The following is a 20,137-nucleotide window of genomic DNA, read 5'->3' as shown; positions in this document are numbered from 1 at the left end:
AAGCAATTCATCTAAGAAAGCAATATTGCTATTTGACATTTGTTTGCATTGCGAGCTTACTTTTGTATGCGCAAATGTCAAATTGCAATATTCCTTTCTTAGATGCTTCGCTGTGGCCATTTTAACCCCCCTGGCTTTTCCTTCTGCCCGTCCATCATATCTGACTTGTTATTACTTTCTTCTTGATTAAAATCTTAAATAAGTTAAATAGAAAAAAGAAAATGTTTTTCGTTAGTTTTGGACCAGTCTTTATTTAAGTAGTAATCAGAATTTCATAACTTATCTCGAACCCAGTACACGACCCATTTGGAGAACTAGAAAATTCTATACAGAAGAAAAGGAGAAGATATTTGTTTGAAGATTTCTTTCGATTTCAAAATTAAAGTACAAAAATGTCTCCTTGTATTCAGAAGTGGAAAATAATTGCTATTTTATTCCATCAGTCAGTGATTTTACGAAATGTTAGTAACTAATCGTCCATTTAAAACAGCCCTGTTTAACCTTATTGATTATTCAAACTTTTAACTGGGTTATAAACTCTACTCTTTCATAAATACAGGTCATCACCCACATTTGACACCCAGTTTCATCAATATCTCGTCACTAAGCAACTAAGCGCCTGTGACGAAATATCAGCAAAAGTAATAACATACGTCCTGCTTACAAATTGCTCGTGTAGTAATGACAGGCGTTATATTGATTTTGTGTCCTGTGATTTTGTGTGTGTGTCATTTCGTGTGGTTTTAAAGTTGATAAAGGAAGGGTATGAAAGAGTGTATATATTGAATTGGGAGGGTTAGTTTAGAGGAGGGAGGGGGTGAAAAAGTAGCTAAAATCTTCAAAAGATAAAAAATATTTTTTTTTTACTAATACTCTTATTCGTGAGTTCCTTAACCAATGAAATATAAATGTTTTTCGATGTATTAGTAAGAACCTTTTTCGTTTTCAGAGCCCAAGAAAAAGAAAAAAAAGAAGAAAGTAGAGGTAACCTATTATTTTTTTGCAATTATTATATTTGTTAAATACAATAAATAAAATATTGCTAAAGTAGTTATTATTATTAGACTTTCCATAACATCGCGCCTTTACCCCTTTTGGGGTGGGCAATTTTCTTTGCAGGAAGAAAAAATAAAGAAGTCCAGCAGTGAAATGTTCCAATGGTCTGAGGAATCGTTGCCAGCAGGTTAATGACGACATTTTGATCTTAAAAAAAAATCAGCGCTTTTAGGGTTCCGAAATTCAAAAGGAAAAACCTTTATAGGATCACTTTGTCTGTCCGTCTGTGGGTCAAGGCCTTTTTTATAAAAAAAAACTGCAACGGGTAAGTCAAAGAACGAACATTTTTTTGTTTTTTTTAAGCAGGTATTTATTATAGAAGATACGTACGGTATGTCGTAAAATCGGTCGGTTCAATCGTGTGGGCTATGAGGTGGATGACCTCATCAACCCTGGTGTCAGGGTTACTATTGAGCCGCCATAGGCCCCTGACATGGCTCATGTAACGACTACCAACTTACATCAACGGGCTTAGCACCGTAAGCATTTCTCGCCGCGACAGAGATCGTCTGTCTCTCTCTGTGTAGTACTGTGAGAGAGTGACGGGTGACGTATGTCGAGGCGAGAAAGAGTCGCGCGCTCATGCTAATCCAGCAGTAAGTAGTAACCGGGCCCAACGGCTTAACGTGCCATCCGAAGAACCTGCAAATGAAATTGTAAATATTGATACTTATTATTTTTCCACAGAGGAGCAGAAGGTAGAAGAAGAAGCCAAAGAGAAAAAGAAGAAGGAAAAGCCAGCAAAGGGGAAAGGAAAGAAGGGGAAGGGGAAAGTGGTGGAGGAGGAGATACCGGAGTTTGAAAAGGTACATACATACATACATAAACTCACGCGCGTAATCCCTAATGGGGTGGGCAGAGCCACAAGTAATCAAACTTGCAGCCACTGTTGATACAATGTCGTACGCTGCCTATGATGAATCTTATGGTGATAAGGGATCAGCCACAACAACACAAACACAACACAACACACAACAACAATACACACACAACACAACAACTCTCTCTCTCTCTATTTAAGAGCTGCGCTCTTGTCGGTGGAGTAATCGCCATTCCTCTCTTCTTCCCGCCAAATCATTCCCCTCCTGATACGACACGACCTGCACCTTCTCTTTTATTTGTTTCATAAATGTTCTCCTAGGTCTACCCCTTCCTCTCTTCCCTTAAATTTTTCCTTCTATGATGTTTGTCATAAATGAATCGTGTCGTATCGGGTGGCAACTAACACAAAAACACAACAACACACACAACATAACATTAACACAACAACAACAACACACAACACAACATAACACACATGACCATCATCCTCATGATTCTCGTCATGTCGATCGTGTTAGAGGACACAATCCCTCTGTCGGTTTTTACGACATGCCCGGGAAGACAAGCAGCTGAACGTTTTCTAAGTTTTTTATTTGCTCCCAGGACAGCATAGAAGCGAAAGGTAATAATTACTGTAGTCCTGGTCTTCTCATACCAAGCTAACACCCATTTCGTGTTTTTGAATGACATCGATACCGTATACTTAATCGCAGTTTTCCCCTCACACGACATGTCATAAACTTGTGAATAAAATGTTTCCAGTTACAACCATAAAAAATAGGGATGCGACATAAAAAATATCCAAAAAACTAAAATTGACGAAATAATCTTTAAATATCCGTATAAAAAAGAGTTTAAGAGGCATGATTGAAAGCTATTATTTTTATTCACTCATGAATGATTAAATAATAATAATTATTATTATTATTGCGTATGGCAGACAAAAATAAAATATCCTGCGTGGATCATATATCTAGCTTAAGCTTCCCTAAACAAGTCTCTGCGGCATCCGTCACACAATGCAGCTCGGCTATACTACCTGGGAACCGATGCAGAGGACACTCGTTCACTATGTGAGATATGGTTTGATCCGGATGACCACATTCACAGTATGGCGACTCCTTTAAGCCCCATTTATGTAGGTGATGATTTGACTTTCCATGGTTGGTCCTACACCGGTTCAGTCGGGTCCAGATTTTTCGTTTGGAGTCAAAGCCAGGGACTCTCCGCGAGGGAAATAATTATAAATAATAATTATTAATTTGATTGATAATTTTTTTTTTGTGTGTCAGGATCGAAGCAAATGGAATTATATAGTATCTGCTTACCCCGGTGTGAAATAGGTGTAATTTTATGTATATAATGTATATGTATGTATGTACGAATGATTGAATGAAACAATAACCCGGACGAATTAAATATGCAAACGTGTGCTGTCAACTTAATTCTAACGGTTTATACGCCAACGTTAAAATTTCAATGTTTAAGATTTTTGACGCTATTTGGCAGCCAAATCACTAAATTGTATAATAATATTTTAAGTATGTTTATTTTTAAAATAACGTCTAGGACACTGTGCCAAGGTATGTCTTGTGGCTTCTTTTCCCCGGATATAAAGGTTGTGAGAAGTTGCAATAGTTTTAGGCGGATGAGACGTTCGTTATGTAAAAAATGACGATTCAAAGTGTGTATGTGAGTGTAAGTATGTATGTTACCTACTGCATAAAGTTGTTTTTGAATATAATTATGACGTGTGTTCCATAAATTTTTAGCCTGTCGATTACTGATCTGGGAGGAGCAAGTCAAATATCTCGGCGTAGTCTTAGATAGACGTCTTAATCCCTCAGGCCTCAGGCCTGTTGTCTTAAAAGTTGTACCGGGTGAGAGCCTTCAGCGCTCCTCATTTGCCCGGCCAAGTAGTTAATGCCAACTGAGGCAAATCTACAATAAATCACGTCAAAAAAAGGATTATCCGTCCCTTGACGACAGAAAAAAAAATGACAGGTATAACTTAAAATAAAATTAGATGGTGTACGGGAATGAGCACCAATGACAGGTACCTGAGGAGCTCGGTGGCGCAGCGGTAAACGCGCTCGGTCTGCGATTGTTGAAGTTAAGCAACTTTCGCAAAGGCCGGTCATAGGATGGGTGACCACAAAAAAAAAGTTCTCATCTCGAGCTCCTCCGTGCTTCGGAAGGCACGTTAAGCCGTTGGTCCCGGCTGCATTAGCAGTCGTTAATAACCATCAATCCGCACTGGGCCCGCGTGGTGGTTTAAGGCCCGATCTCCCTATCCATCCATAGGGAAGGCCCGTGCCCCAGCAGTGGGGACGTTAATGGGCTGGTGACGATGACAGGTACTTACAACTTAAAATAAAATTAAGAGGTGCGGTTGCACCATTGTATCCGTAAAAATATCCGAAACTTCAACTGGCAACCCTAACAAGAAAACACGTAACTTTTACTCCTTTGTTTAAACCCACTGACAGTCTTGTGTGTTCTGGTAAAACGGTTACAAGTTTACAGTCGACCTGTAGAAAATAAAACAATACTGGAAGGTTCAAAAAGCCACGTCAAAGCAATTCATCTAAAACAGTAATATTGCTGTTTAACATTTGTTATTGTAGATTTGCCGCAGATGGCATTAACTACTTGGCCGGACAAATGGGGAGCGCTGAAGGCTCTCACCCGGTACAACGTTTAAGACAACAGGCCTGAGGGTGCCCAGTGGGGCGCGAACCTCGGCTCAGGGCGTCGTCTGAGAGGAAAAATATTTGAAAGAATTAATCGACCCTAGTGGGTCGATAGCGATAAGCGCTGAATGAGGGAAATCGTCGACCACGCCGGCGGGGTCGGTATCGGGGTCCTGAAGTGTTTGGTGTCGCGAGCTGATTGGCTGCCTCTATGGCTAGAGTAATCGGGTCGTCGGGATCGTATATTACGTCCTTCGGACGCCGATACTTTTCAGTACCGTCCCTAAGCGGGATGTATTCGGAAGCCGCAACTACCAGGGCAGAATCGAAAAAACGTTTGGAAGCTAATTTGAGCCATTGGGCAATGGTTGGCTTGGGCAATGCGCGCTTACTTTTATATATGCAAATGTCGAATAGCAGTATTGCTTTTTTAGATGAACTGCTTCGGTGCTGCCTTTTTAACCCCCCCGTTTAGTGTAGGTTATATTTTAAATAGTCTGTGGTTTTGTGTTAATTTTAAAAATATGTGGTGTCTAACATATCTGAAAAAATAATAAAAAGAAGAACGGTCGACTACTCTACCCTACCCTATCCTATTTCCAGGCATTTTATTTGCGTTTATTTTTTTTACCTTTGATGGGTTTGCTCGGCCAGACTTGCCCGAAGGCATTGACGAGGCCTAAGATGGAGCTCGCTCGCCCAGAAGGTGTCTATATGTATTATTTTTTTACCTATTTCTTTTCTAATAATCATTCTTTACTTATCTGGTCTCCCATAATCCTTACAACCCTTAACCCTTATTGTAATGCTTGGTATCAGCCCAAAGGATGGAAGAAGATGAACAAGAAGGAACAGGACGCGTGGATGGTGGCTCGTATCGAACAGTGGAGACAAGAGGTGGAAGCTGAGAAGTTAGTTCCTATCCTATTCTACTCTATCCTATCCTATCCTAGACTGGTAATGGTAGATGGTATCAAACAATGAAGACAATAAGTCTAAGAAATAAACTACACTCAAAGAGTTTTCATAACCTTGATTCCTGCAGACACCTCCTAATTTTATTTTAAGTTATACTTACCCGTCATTTTCTTATCCACCGGAAAGGACAGAGACGGGAGTTTGACCACTGTTAATTTTAAAATGAATGAATTACTCGGGCGAACTATAAAAGCATCTCGCTGTTATGCAACCGGTGTCCGTGTGCTGTCAACTTAATTCAGTCGGGTTACCGGTCAATGTAAAAAATTTAGAGTGTTGTTTTAGATTTGTGTCTACGTAAAAATTTATGTGTGTTCTATTATATATAACAAAATTAGGATGTGTCGGCAGAAATTGGTGCCAATATTTAAGTGTAAAGTGAAGTAAAAAGGACAAAAGTGCAAGAATAAAAAGTGTTAAAAAAACATAGTGCAGGATGATGATGACAAAGAAGGAACGGGACGCCATGATGGCGGCCCGAGCCGAGATCATGCAGCAGGAGAGGGAGAAAGAGATGTTAGTGTACTTGCGTCTATATTTCTTTAAAGATTTTATTTATTTATATAAAAGGTACTTACACACAACAGGTAACAGGTTGTGAGAAGCTGCAGTAGTTTTAGGTGAATGACACGTTCGTTATGTAAAAAGTGACGATTCATTTATTTTTGTAACGTGACTTATTGTAGATTTGCCGCAGATGGCATTAACTACTTGGCCAGACAAATGGGGAGCGTTGAAGGCTCTCACCTGGTACAAAATTTAAGATAACTGACCTGAAAGTGACCAGTTGGGCGCGACCCTCGGCTCAGGGCAGAGAGGAAAAAATATATGAATGAATTAATCGACCACCACGCCGGCGGGGTCGGTATCGGGGTCCTAAAGTGTTTGGCGTCGCGAGCTGATTGGCAACCTCTATGGCTAGAGTGACAATTCACTATGTTACCTACTGAATAGAGATATTTTTGAATTTGAACTATTGTGTGGGACGAGCCGCGGTAGCCCAGTTGGTAGAACGTTTGCCTCTCACTTTGAGGTCACAGGTTCGAATCCAGCACAGCCTAAACCAATGATCGTCGAATTTGTTTTCGAATTCATGTTTGGATCGTAAATTATTATCACGTGCTCAGCGGTGAAGGAAAACATCGTGAGGAAACCCACATTCCCGAAAAATTCATTTTCGGAGGTATGTGACCTAACCTGTATTGAGCTGGTTTTCCCTTCGCGGGTTAGAAGGTCAGACAGGCAATCGCTTGTGTAGAAAACCTGTTAAATCTTTGGGTTAAGTTAGCGGACCCTGTGAAAAACTTCCACGTCGTTCTTGACGCAAGATGTTCATTTAACGTAGACGGGTTATTGGTAAATAAGAACATTTGCTTTGTCTACGCCCTGAGTTGTTAGATCATCCCACAATACTGTCTCTTTCCCACAGGCAAGCTAAGATAGCGGGTGCGAAAGAGAAGCGAGCAGCCCTGGCGCGCGAACGAGCTGAACTGATGGCCAGAGACAATGAGGAACAGGAGGTCAGAAGGGACCTGCTGCAGAAGACCTGTAACCTGATGGCCAGTGAGTGACAAATTTCCATTTTTAAGCGGCATAACATAATCTCACCATCTCCCTAGCGTTTGCTGATTTCACAGGGTCCGCCTACCTGAACTGAAGGTTTGACAGGTCCAGGTCTTTACAGAAGCGACTGCCAACCCGCGAAGGGAAAGCCAGCCCAATATAGGTTAAGTCACATACCTCTAAAACTCACTTCTCGAGAATGTGGGTTTTTCACGATGTTTTCCTTTACCGCTGAACACGTGATTATCATTTACGATCCAAACATGAATTCGAAAACAAATTCGACGATCATTGGTTTAGGCCTGTCCTGATTTCGAACCTGCAACCTCAAAGTGAGAGGCAAACGTTTTACCAACCGGGCTACCACGGCTCGTCCCACACAATAGTTCAAATTCAAATTCAAAAATATCTTTATTCAATAGGTAACATAATGTACATTTTGAATCGTCATTTTTTACATAACGGACGTCTTATCCGCCTAAAAAACCTTTAAACAACATTTTCTCGAAATTAATTTTGGTGATTGCTGAATTTAACAGCCTCCGTGGTCTAGTGGTTAGAGCGTCAGGCTCACGATCTGGAGGTCCGGGTTAGATTCCCGATGGGGACAAAGTCGAAATCACTTTGTGAAACTGTCCTTTGTTTGTTAAGGACTTTTCAGGCTTGAATCACCTGATTGTCCGAAAAAGTAAGATGATTCAGTGCTTCGGAGGGCACGATAAGCTGTTGGCCCCGGCTATTAGCCGTAAAAACAGCTCCACCAACCCGCAGTGGAGTAGCGTGGTGGAGTATGCTCCATACCCCCTCCGGTTGATTGAGGTGAGGCCTGTGCCCAGCATGGAACGTATATATAGGCTGTTTATGTTATGTTATGTGATTACTTAATTTCGCCTATCCATTTACGATTATAATAAATAACTCGCTGTGATTTTTGTTAAGTATACTTTACATTAGTGATTGATATTATTCTTTCAGGACAGGAGAGACAAAAGCTGGAATACGAAAACAAAAAGCAGATAAAAGCAGAAGTAAGTATTCTTACGTGTTATTCTTCTTCTTAAGTGTTCTTTTTTCTTTTCTTATTCTTCTTAGTTTTTTTTTATTTACTTACTTATCTTATCAAATTCTTTGCAATGTTTTTTTCCGATATTTAAGTACATAACGACATTTAAGACATTTACATTTTCATAAATTTTCAAACAGGAAACTCCACTTGATATCAATCCAGAATCATTGTCTGAAACATCCCACAAAGTTTTCGTTTTATGTCCTATATCCTATAACTAGGGATCACAAAGTGATTTTCGTGATATGTCCCTTGGATTTGAACCCGGGTTTGTGAGCCGAACGCTCAAACCACTTGACCACTGTGTCACTAATAATCTGATATATTTTTTTCCAGTGGGCCCAGTATCTCCGCTGCGATGGGCTCCCAGACCCCAGGGTGGTGACACAAATGGCGACGTACCTTCATCTTTGGAAGGAGAAAGCGATTTATGATGATGACGAGTTGGAAAAGAGGTGCATTGAGGCCCTACCAGTGAGTTACCTTATCCAAGTCCGCAACCCAGTTTTTTTTTGACGTGACTTATTGTAGATTTGCCGCAAATGGCATTAACTACTTGGCCGGACAAATGGAGAGCGCTGAAGGCTCTCACCCGGTACAACGTTTAAGACAACCGGCCTGTTGCCCAGGACCTGCCCAGTTGGGCGCGAACCTCGGCTCAGGATGTCGCCTGAGAGGAAAAATATTTGAAAGAATTAATCGACCCTAGTGGGTCGATAGCGATAAGCGCAGATTAAGGGAAATCGTCGACCACGCCGGCGGGGTCGGTATCGGGGTCCTGAAGTGTTTGGTGTCGCGAGCTGATTGGCTGCCTCTATGGCTAGAGTAATCGGGTAGCCCAGTTGGTAGAACGCTAACCTCTCACTTTGAGGTCGCATTTTAGTCCAATTTGTTTCCGAATACATGTTTGGATCATAAATGATTATTCACTTGCTCAGCGGTGAAAGAAAACATCGTGAGAAATGCATTTTCGGAGGTATGTGACTGTTGGCAACCCCAACATTTATAATATATTATTTTCATTACTGTGACAACATTTTGTCTCTTCTCTTCCGTTCTTGCTATCCATTTAACTACTGTAATGTAAACATATTTTTGTACGAATTTTACTTAAATTCAGTGAGTTTTGCAATTCTCTGGACGTTTTCATCACAGCCTTAGCTTCAGATAACCAGCCCTCACAGCCATTAGGAATTTTACATGCCAAACCTAATAGCGACCTAACCTGTATTGGGCTGGTTTTCCCTCCGCAGGTTGGAAGGTCGGACAGACAGTTGCTTCTGTATAAAACCGGACCTGTCAAACGATAACACTAGGAAGATAAAAAAAAAAGATTTTCTTAGTGTTTTGTATATTTTTTTATTAAATAGTTCATCATCATCATCATCAGCCCATTAACGTCCCCACTGCTGGGGCACGGGCCTTCCCTATGGATGGAAGGAATTGACGGTTATTAACGACTACTAATGCAGCCGGGACCAACGGCTTAACGTGCCGAAGCACGGAGGAGCTCGAGATGAAAACATTTTTTTTTGTGGTCACCCATCCTATGACCGGCCTTTGCGAAAGTTGCTTAACTTCAACAATCGCAGACCAAGCGCGGTAACCGCTGCGCCACCAAGCTCCTTAAATAGTATTAGGTAATACTGTCCAACCCGCACTGGGCCCGCGTGGTGGTTTAAGGCCCGATCGCCCTATCCATCTATAGGGAAGGCCCGTGCCCCAGCAGTGGGGATGTTAATGGACTGGTGATGATGATGATGATGAGGTAATACAGTTCTTCTATTGTATGGGTTATGAGGTGGAGTACCAACCTCATCAACTCTGGTGTCAGGGTTACTATTGATCCGCCAAAGGCCCCTGACATGGCTCATGTAACGACTACTTACTTACTTACATCAGTAAGTAGTAACCGAGGCCAACGGCTTAACGTGCTTTGAAGCACGGATCATCTTACTTTTGGACAATCAGGTGATCAGCCTGTAATGTCCTAATCAAACTAGGGACCACAAAGTGATTTTTGTGATATGTCCCCACCGGGAATCGAACCCAGGACCTGCGGATCGTTAGCCCAACGCTCAACCACTAGACCAAGGAGGGCGTTAGGTACTGTTTAGACACACAGACTGATTTCTTAATTTATTTATAGATGCTGGAAATGCTGGAAGAATTTGTGGCTAATTCCAGACAGTATACGCCACAACAGGCTCAAAATTATAATGAGGTGAGTTCCACGTAGCCCTGGGGCCTGTTTAATAAAACTTACAATAAAATTTGTAAATTACAATGACAATTTGATGTACATTGCGGAGTTAGTGATCACGAATATTTTGCAGTTTCATATTAGCTACGTAATGTACATCAAATTGTCGTTGTAATTTACAATTGTAGGTTTAAAATAGGCTCCTGGAGTCATAGAACACATTCAGCTACTTCCAACACAGACTACTTTTGATAGACAATTTTCACAGACTAGTTTCCGATGAAACGCCGCGGGCACAAAAATTTAATCTTGGTTGTATGTTTTAATGTGCGTGCAACAAATTACCTTTTAGATTTAGTACGATCTACTCTGAACCGGCGTGCGTGTATGAAGCGATTGATGAATGTGGAGGAAGCAAGAGAAGAGTGTCAGGATCGAAGCAAATGGAATTCTATAGTACCTGCTTACCCCGATGGGAAATAGGCGTGAGTTTATGTGTGTGTACCTTTTGACATTCAGAAACTGTCAACGAATGAATACCAGAAAGAATTTTATAAATTTATTTTATTGATTTTTGATAACTTTTGACGTGAACATGATATAACCATATTTTTTGTCATGTAACTATTTAGGTACTTTTTTATTATTTATTTTTCTTGGCATTGTGTTTTTGTTATTTTAATTTTACAAATTTCTTTTTTTGACTTGTTAATACTAATTTTGCATGCCTATGTCATGGCCAAATATGCTGAACCTACTTAAATAAAAAAATTTTACAACCTAAAATACCATAGTTAGTTAGTTAGTGGGCTCTGTTTTCCGCATTTAGACTCTAAGATGGCCCATTATGAGTGCTATTGTTGACTACGTAAGCCAACCTATCTCCTTCCAGAAGCTCAGAAGCCTCCTGGGGTTTTCACAGGCTTCGCGGATCGACCCCATCCCTTTGAGGATTTCTACCCGTTGTGCTGACACTCCCGTGCATTCCAGGGTTACATGGGCAGTTTCTTCTGCATCCAGACAGCCTCTACAAAGTGGGCTGACCGTTATCCCTAAATTAAATAGATGTTTGTTGTGGGCAGTGGCCCGTAATGCTGACCACTACTATTCGTAGGTCGTTGCGGTGCCCAAAATACCATATTTGTGCAATAAATTATTTGATTTGATTTGTCTTTTTTTTTTTGATTATTTTTTTTTTTTATCAGAATAAGAAAATATTTGATTTGACGTACACTTTGTAGGTACGTCTGCAACTCAGAGAACAACTAGCGGTCGCGATAGAGTTTGCGTCATACGCCGTGCTGAGGAACATAGAGAAGAAGTTGAAGTGGCCGTCCATTAAACTGTGCACCTATGAGCGGACCTTCAAGGGCCTCAAGCTGAACCTGTGGCTAGCAGTGCGCATGCCAACCAGGAAGCCTCCGCCTATACCCCCCGAAAGGTACGTATCATTTTCAAAAATATCTTCATTCAGCAGGTAACATAGTTACACTTTGAATCGCCAATTTTTACATAACGAACGTCTCATCCGCCTAAAACTACTGCAGCTTCTCACAACCTGTATAGCCGGGGGAAAGAAGCTGCAAGAAAAACCTCGGCACAGGGCCCTATAAACTTTTATTTCTTTTTAAAACATAAAATATTGTTACACAATTTACAATAGAATACAAATATACTTTATTGCACACAACATACAAAACAAGTTTTAATACAAAAGATACAGTACAATCTCGCGGCCTTATTGCTAAGCAGCATTTTTTCCAGGCAACCACTGATATATTTATGTACTTATACGTTATTGTGATAAATATATAAAATATACATATTATATGTACACCTACATTCTATTTTAAGTAATTTGGTAATATTTAATCTATGTACGAATATTAACGTATATTTATGGAACACGACGTTCGTGCGTCGCCCAACAGGGTCCACATAATACCAGCGTCGTGGTTCACGCCGCGACTTGTGCTGAGTGAGGCCCTTTTATCTCAGGACGTCCACCACCACCTTATGATCATTGTAATGAACATCCTTCTATGCTTTTTGTAATTGTTTTGTAAAAAAAAATAAGTGGTGTTATTGTCTTGTCTTTGTGTGTGGCGTCCTTTTATAATAAACAATTTCTATTCTATTCTATTCTATTCTATATAAAAAAGAAACATTTATCATAATTGGGCGCGGGACGGTGCAACATCTGAGTAGTATAAAATAAATACTTACAAAAAGCAAATAACTACTTACTAGCATAAAATATATACTTAAATATAAATAAAATAAAATAAAATAGATAGACAATTGACAATTGATTTGCTTCTATGCTGTTCTGGGAGCATATAAAAAACATAGAACACGTTCAGCTGCTTCTCTTCCCGGGCATGTCGTAAAAACCGACAGAGGGATTGTGTCCTCTAACATGATGGACTAATGTTATGGGCGATAGGCTGATCCCTTATCACCATAAGGTTCATCATATCCATCTTTGGAATTCGTATCAACAGTGGCTGCAAGTTGTCTTTGATTACTTGTGGCTCTGCCCACCCCATTAGGGATTACGGGCGTGAGTTTATGTATGTATGTACAATTGAGTAATTTGGCTGCCTAATATCAGTTCCCAGACAGTTAATCCCATGCATTCATATCTTGTAGATAATTACTTATCTTATAATAACCTTTAGTACAAAGTTTATGTTTAATTACTGTCTTAAAACTGTTCAAAGGTCAATTTAGAATGACAACAGGAATCTTACTTATTAAATTTACATAGATATACAGGGTGTTAGTGACATTGTAACGAAAACTTTGAGGGATGATTCAGAGCATGATTCTGAGTCGATATCAAGTGGATTTTTCCGTCGCAAAAATCATGTATTTTTTTTAATTATTTTCAATTCTATACTTTTGCGATGGAAAATTCCACTTGATATTAACTCAGAATAATCAGCTGAATCATCCCTCTCAGTATTCGTTACGATGTCACTTACACCCCGTACAAGTACATACGGTAGCCATACAAGTAGGTATGGGTGTTAGTGACACCGTAACGAATATTGAGTGGGACGATTCAGACCATGATTCTGAGTTGATATCAAGTGGAATTTCCTGTCAAAAATTCATGATTTTTTTTGTTTGTTTTTTTAATTATTTTCCTATCCATACTTTTGCGACAGGAAATTCCACTTGATAACAACTCAGAATCATGGTCTGAATCATCCCTCTCAGTGTCAGGATCGAAGCAAATGGAATTCCATAGTCTCTGCTTACCCCGGTCGGAAATAGGCGTGAGTTTATGTATGTATGTACGCTAAGGACTTATACAAGTTCTTTTTTTTTCCAGAGAGCCAGTAGAACTGGAATTCCCCGGTATCCAAGTGACAGTGACGCTGCCGAAGATCATAGACGGATCCTGCGTCTGCGTACGCGCATCCCGTTCGCTGATAGACCTGCTCAGCGAGAGCTCCAGGAGTTATCCCCTGATCAATGACATGCCTAATCGGTTTGAAGGTGAGAATGAGATGCAGCATATCATCACGTTGTAGGCGAAAATACGTAAACGGCATTTTGAAAATTCCCATTCTGATGATTTCTTCTATCGTGTAAATTGTGAGGTGGATCACCAACCTCATCAACCCTGGTGTCAGGATTACTATTGAGCCGCCAAAGGCCCCTGACATGGTCCATGTAACGACTATTTACTTACTTACATCAGTAAGTAGTAACCGGGACCAACGGCTTAACGTGCCTTCCGAAGGACGGATCATCTTACTTTCGGACAATCAGGTGTCAACCTGTAATGTCCTAACTAAACTAGGGATCACAAAGTGATTTTTGTGATATGTCCCCATCGGATGTGGTCCAGTGGTTGAGCGTTGGTCTCACGGACCGGAGGTCCCGGTGAATCCCGATGGGGACAAATCACATCAATCACCTCGTGATCCCTAGTTTGGTTAGGACATTACAGGCTAGTCACCAGATTGTCCGAAAGTAAGAAGATCCGTGCTTCTGATCATCATTTTGTGATCATCAGGTCTTCGTGATCATCAGATTGTCCGAAACTAAGGTGATGGAGAGAGCTATGCTTGGTATTTCCCTGCTTGATCGAATCAGAAATGAGGAGATCCGCAGGAGAACTAAAGTCACCGACATAGCTCGGAGAATTGCAAAGCTGAAGTGGCAGTGGGCAGGACACATGGCGAGGAGAACCGATAGCCGCTGGGGCGGAAGGGTTCTGGAGTGGCGGCCGCGTGTCGGACGACGCTCAGTGGGTAGGCCCGCTACAAGGTGGACCGACGATCTGGTGAAGGTCGCGGGAAGCCGCTGGATGCGGGCAGCGCAGGACCGATCGTCGTGGAGATCCTTGGGGGAGGCCTATGCCCAGCAGTGGGCGTCGTACGGCTGATGATGATGAAGATGATCCGACTTCGACTAAGTCCCCGTCGGGAATCAAACATGGACCTCCAGATCGTGAGCCTAACGCTCCAACCACAGGCTGTTAAACAACTAATCACTGAACAATTTTGTTGCAGATCTCTTCGTGTTCAACGTGAAAGAACACGTGGAGGTGTACAAAGTAAAAAAAGAACAGGACGTCGTGAGGAGTGCCTTCTACAAGAGTATCAGGGAGAGGATCCGGGAGCTGGAGAACCTCATCAAGAGCAACATGTGAGTGCATCTCTTGTCGGTGTAGCGTTCTCCATTCTTGTCCATCAAAGACCAATTCTTTGACATCCTTATAAGACATGACGTTCACCTTCTCTTTAATCTGTTCCATAATAAAAATTTATTTCCATACAAAGCCATTTAACAACAATTTTAAAGTTACAAAATGAGTAAGAAGCAAGTTACAAAATAATCATTTCAGCTGATGCCTAAAATAGACTCAAGCCTGTGCTATAGGCATCACCTCTTGGTCTTCCCCTTCCTCTCTTTCCTTGAAGCTTCCCTTCTATGATGTTTTTAATAAATTCGTCGTGTCTTAGTCCAGTCTAAATAACTTGCCTCTTCTGTCCTCAATAACTCTCAATTTATTTGTCTCCCATCCCTTACTCTCACTAGCACTTCCTCATTAGTAAGTAACCCTTTCAGTTCAACTTCTTCTTTCCATCCTCCTCCAACACCACATTTCAAAGTTTCGAGTCTCTCCCAGTCTTTCTGTGTCAGTGTCCAAGTTTCGGGGTTTATTATTGAGCTGCCAAAGGCCCCTGACATGACTCATGCAACCTACGCACTTACATCAGTAAGTAGTAACCGGAACCAACGGTTTAACGTGCCTTCCGACGCACGGATCACCTCACTTTAGACAATCAGGTGATCAGCCTGTATTGTCCTAACCAAACTAGGGATCACAAAATGATCTTTGTGGTATATCTCCACCGGGATTTTAACCCGGGACGTCGGGGTCCTGGAGTCATGTCATGTTATGTTTACAGATATGCAAAACTGGACAAGGAGAAAGAAGAGTTGGAAGGTTTACAGCTAGCTGAGCCACCGGACCTTCCGGACCCCAGGGTGTATGTGGGGCTGCAGAACGGTAAGTGTCTTAACTGTTAGCTTTTCTTCAACGTGACTTATTGTAGCCGCAGATGGCATTAACTACTTAGCCAGACAAGTGGGGAGCGCTGAGGGCTCTCACCCGGTACAACGTTTAAGACAACAGGCCTGAGGGTGCCCAGTTGGGCGCGAACCTCGGCTCAGGGCGTCGTCTGTCGTCGGTCGGTATCGGGGTCCTGAAGTGTTTGTTGTCGCGAGCTGATTGGCTGCCTATCTATGGCTAGAGTAATCGGGTCGTCGGGATCGTAACTAGTACACGACCCAATTCGCTGACAAGTTCGCATACTTAGTGTGTTTCGCCTTTGCCGCTATCTCGACTGCCGCTCCTGCCTCCTGAACAGTACCAGAATGATTTATCTCTATGTTTCTTGCACAAAAGCTGGATCCGTGGTAGCCCAGTTGGTAGAACTCTTGCCTCTCACTCTGAGATCGCAGGTTCGAATCCAGCACAGGCCTTAACTAAACCAATGATTGTGGTATTTGTTTTTATTACCACGATTGTCACGTGCTCAGCGGTGAAGGAAAACATCGTGAGGAAACCGACATTCTAGAGAAATGCATTTTCGGAGGTGACCTAACCTGTGTTGGACTGATCTTCCCTTCGCGGGTTGGAAGGTCAGACAGGAAGGTGTAAAAAACCGGACCTGTTAAATCTTCAGGTTAGGTAAGCGGACCCTGTGAAATACGGGATAATGCTAAGTTGATGATGATGTTTCTTGCAGAAAAGCTGTTTAAGAAGTATTTAAGGTCTTGCAACACCAGGACCAGGACCGGAGAAATTAATTTAAGAAAATATAGGTAAGTAGAAATACATAATATACATAAACTCACGCCTATTTCCCACCGTGGTAAGCAGAGACTATATAATTCCATTTGCTTCGATCCTGACACACTTCTCTTGCTTCCTCCACATTCATCAATCGCTTCATACACGCACGCCGGTTCAGAGTAGATCGTACTAAATCTTTTCTAAGGACATCTCCAATTTGGTCAATAAGAAGAAATATTTATTTATAATTTTCACAAACACAGATGGCTCGACCAATATAGATTATAGACGGCGATACGGTTCACCAAAAGATCGGTGAGGTGTGAGTACTAGTTCATCTTGCGATGAATACATTTACGATAAGGTGCAAAAGTCCAATCAGTTTCTTGCAAAGTAATAAGTTAACTGGTTGCACTTAAGACCTCCTGGTTACATGTCGTTCCTGTACCTAATAGACCAAAAACACCTAAAAAAACATAAAATTTATAATTATGACTAATTTAAATTAAATTAACAAAAATATAAATAAATTTTAATTATTATTATAAATTAATTAATTTAAGTAAGTACATTTATTATTATTATTTTTAAATTATTAATTAAATTTCTTCATAATGGGCTCAGTGACTGAACTTATGCCCTCTGATTTTACATCTAAGTACCTCAATTCGCAAAAATCATGATAAATTTTTTGTTTGTTTTTTAATTATTTTCAATCCTATACATTTGGGATGGAAAATTCCACTTGCTATTGATTCAGAATAATGAGCTGAATCATCCCCCTCAGTATTCGTTACAATGTCACTTCCATCCCGTACAAGTGCATACAGGTAGCCGTACGTATGGGTGTCAGTGACACCGTAACTAATATTGAGGGGGATGATTGAAACCATGATTCTGAGTTAATATCTAGTAGAATTTCTTGTCGGAAAATTGTTAAAAAATTTAGTGTTTTTTTTTTTTCAATTATTTTCCGTTCCACACTTTTGCGACGGAAAATTCCATTTGATTAACTCAGAATCATGGTCTGAATTATCCTTCAAAGTTTTTGTTACGATGTCACTAACACTCTGTACTTATAGCGAATCGACGTGACTTCACCTGGGTACACACCGAATAGTCCATACAAACATCTCATTCTTACCAACCTTGTCTTCTATCGTGTGGGTTGTGTGGCGGATTACCAACCTCATCAACCCTGCTGTTCTTTTGTTACGATGTCACTAACACCCTGTATAGGCTGTTTATGTATAATTTTTGTTTTTATAGCACTAACCCGTGCTTAGGGAAACTCACAAAGAGTAAATTTATATCTAAAAAAATCTGACTCGGACGGGATTTGAACCCGCAGCTCTTGTCAAGCCGGGACGAGCGTGTTAACCACTACACCACCGGGTCCTCCTCCTGTCCATGCGAAATTATTAAATAGGTACAAAAAAATGTGTTGGTATGGTGATGGTTTTTTTTTTACTTCTGATGGGTTTGCTCTTGGCTGGGGCCAAGGACTTGCCCGAAGGCATTGACGAGGCCTAAGATGGAGCGAGCTCGCCCAGAAGGTGCCTGTTCACTCTGGCCTTGAAAGCACCCGGGTTATATGCATTCGGAAATACAGAAGACGGCAGAGAGTTGCACTCCCTTGTATGGTGTGTGTGTGTGTGTGTTTGTGTGGTGGTTTAAATTATCTCTTTGTTTACTTATGTTTCATCATCATCATCATCAGCCCATTAACGTCCCTACTGCTGGGGCACGGGCCTTCCCTATGGATGGATAGGGAGATCGGGCCTTAAACCACCACGCGGGCCCAGTGCGGATTGGTAATTATTAACGACTGCTAATGCAGCCGGGACCAACGGCTTAACGTGCCTTCCGAAGCACGGAGGAGCTCGAGATGAAAACTTTTTTTTTGTGGTCACCCATCCTATGACCGGCCTCTGCGAAAGTTGCTTAACTTCAACAATCGCAGACCGAGCGCGTTAACCGCTGCGCCACCGAGCTCCTCCTCCTTACTTATGTTATGTTATGTTATGTTTATTTTTTGTAGGATATGCGGTGGTGTCTTGAACCTGGACCTGCTACTCACCCCGCCGCAGCCCAAACGGATGAACTTTGAACTCTTCATTACCACGTGTGAGTACAGAAATGGATAAACTTGTTGAAGGTCAATGTAACATTTTTGAATTGACGTCATTTCGCATGGTGTTATGGCTGAGGAGAAGAAATGACAAGAAACTGCAACAGCAACACATCTTTTAAATCAATGAGGGTATGCATTACAAGTTATTTAATAACTAGACGAACACATTCAATACCAGACATTTTTATCATTTAGGTAATTAATCATTAATCTTATAATAAGCTTTTATAAGCTTCATTGTAATTATTATATTACATAAAATTATGATACTTAAGCTTTTTTACATAAAGCTTCACATGAGTTTTAAACCAAATCATATCTAAAATCCTGCTTAACACTTTCACGGATATAACTCCGGCCAATAGGGTTTCAGGGTTAGGGTTCAATTTGACCCCCGTCAAATACGAAGATAAATTAATTTATCAAAGATAAATTATAAAACGCTGATCTAGAAATAGAAGCCAGTGTAACATGACCAAAAATCAATCTCATTTTACTTTTCGACTTATTTTCGAATTTTCTTTATGAATTAAGTAACAATGAGTACGACGTTTGACCGCTTCTATCGATGACGTCACAGGACAGTATTTCCATACAAACTCTAAAGAAAACTTTCGTTTTGACGTTTCGTAAAGAGTATCTCATTTGACTAGGTTGTAAAGTAGTGTGCGTTACCCCAGCAAGAAAGTATCTCCTAGAGTTATATGAGTGGAACGTATAGTTGGTGCCTTATCTGCTGTAAATGTGCCCCACATAAAAAATGTGTGCCCCCTGTCGTTTCGAAAAAAAATCGAAAAAACGATTCTTGCTGGGGTAACGTTTTTCTAGCAGGAAAATTCTAAACGAATGATCGGAGAGAGAAAAACTGTGCATGGCCAGATAGCTTATATGTGTGCCAAAATGTGCCCCCAAAAATAAAATCTGTGCCCCTTCAGATTTTCGAGATATTGCATTTCCTGCTGGAGTAACGTTTTGATGAATAGTATATCTCTAAAACCATTGCATGTGCCCCTGTAGAATAAACATACGCGAGTAGCTCTTAATGTGTGCCCCTTTGTGCCCCAATTAGATTTTAGAAAATATTTATAGTTTTCAAGTTATCGCGGTTTTATGAAAACCCGAAAAAACATCGCAGCGCCTAAATGAGACAAGGCATAACTTCGCTGAAAACTGTATTCGGTCTTTCTTGACGCTAATAATAACCATACAAAGTTTCAAAAATGTTCATGCATGCGTTTTTGAATAATCTTGCTAAAAGTAAAAACGATGGTGTCATAACTTTGACGGCAAAATACAAGGA

General features: G+C 40.9%; 2 protein-coding genes across 2 annotated transcripts in view; both read left to right on the top strand.

Annotated features, from left to right (window-relative positions):
• LOC126379146 (scavenger receptor class B member 1-like) overlaps positions 1-12,944 on the top strand; it is a 149,889-nt gene extending 136,945 nt beyond the window's left edge. Inside the window, exon 11 of the transcript XR_007568268.1 lies at positions 12,934-12,944. The gene's annotated coding sequence lies outside the window, so the exon portion shown is untranslated. The remainder of the gene's footprint in view (positions 1-12,933) is intronic.
• LOC126379293 (dynein axonemal intermediate chain 7-like) overlaps positions 1-20,137 on the top strand; it is a 51,385-nt gene that overhangs the window by 433 nt on the left and 30,815 nt on the right. Inside the window, exons 2-15 of the mRNA XM_050028000.1 lie at positions 950-984; positions 1,120-1,183; positions 1,744-1,862; positions 5,391-5,482; positions 6,979-7,112; positions 8,088-8,140; positions 8,515-8,652; positions 10,328-10,402; positions 11,623-11,822; positions 13,722-13,888; positions 14,911-15,046; positions 15,814-15,914; positions 16,657-16,732; positions 18,745-18,830. Of these exons, the coding sequence (XP_049883957.1) occupies positions 950-984; positions 1,120-1,183; positions 1,744-1,862; positions 5,391-5,482; positions 6,979-7,112; positions 8,088-8,140; positions 8,515-8,652; positions 10,328-10,402; positions 11,623-11,822; positions 13,722-13,888; positions 14,911-15,046; positions 15,814-15,914; positions 16,657-16,732; positions 18,745-18,830 (1,476 nt within the window). The remainder of the gene's footprint in view (positions 1-949; positions 985-1,119; positions 1,184-1,743; positions 1,863-5,390; positions 5,483-6,978; positions 7,113-8,087; positions 8,141-8,514; positions 8,653-10,327; positions 10,403-11,622; positions 11,823-13,721; positions 13,889-14,910; positions 15,047-15,813; positions 15,915-16,656; positions 16,733-18,744; positions 18,831-20,137) is intronic.

This window comes from Pectinophora gossypiella, chromosome 28 (genome assembly GCF_024362695.1).
Source record: "Pectinophora gossypiella chromosome 28, ilPecGoss1.1, whole genome shotgun sequence".
NCBI classification, from domain to species: domain Eukaryota; kingdom Metazoa; phylum Arthropoda; class Insecta; order Lepidoptera; family Gelechiidae; genus Pectinophora; species Pectinophora gossypiella.
The sequence above is the reverse complement of the archived record's forward strand: the minus strand, read 5'-3'. Positions and strand labels throughout refer to the sequence as shown.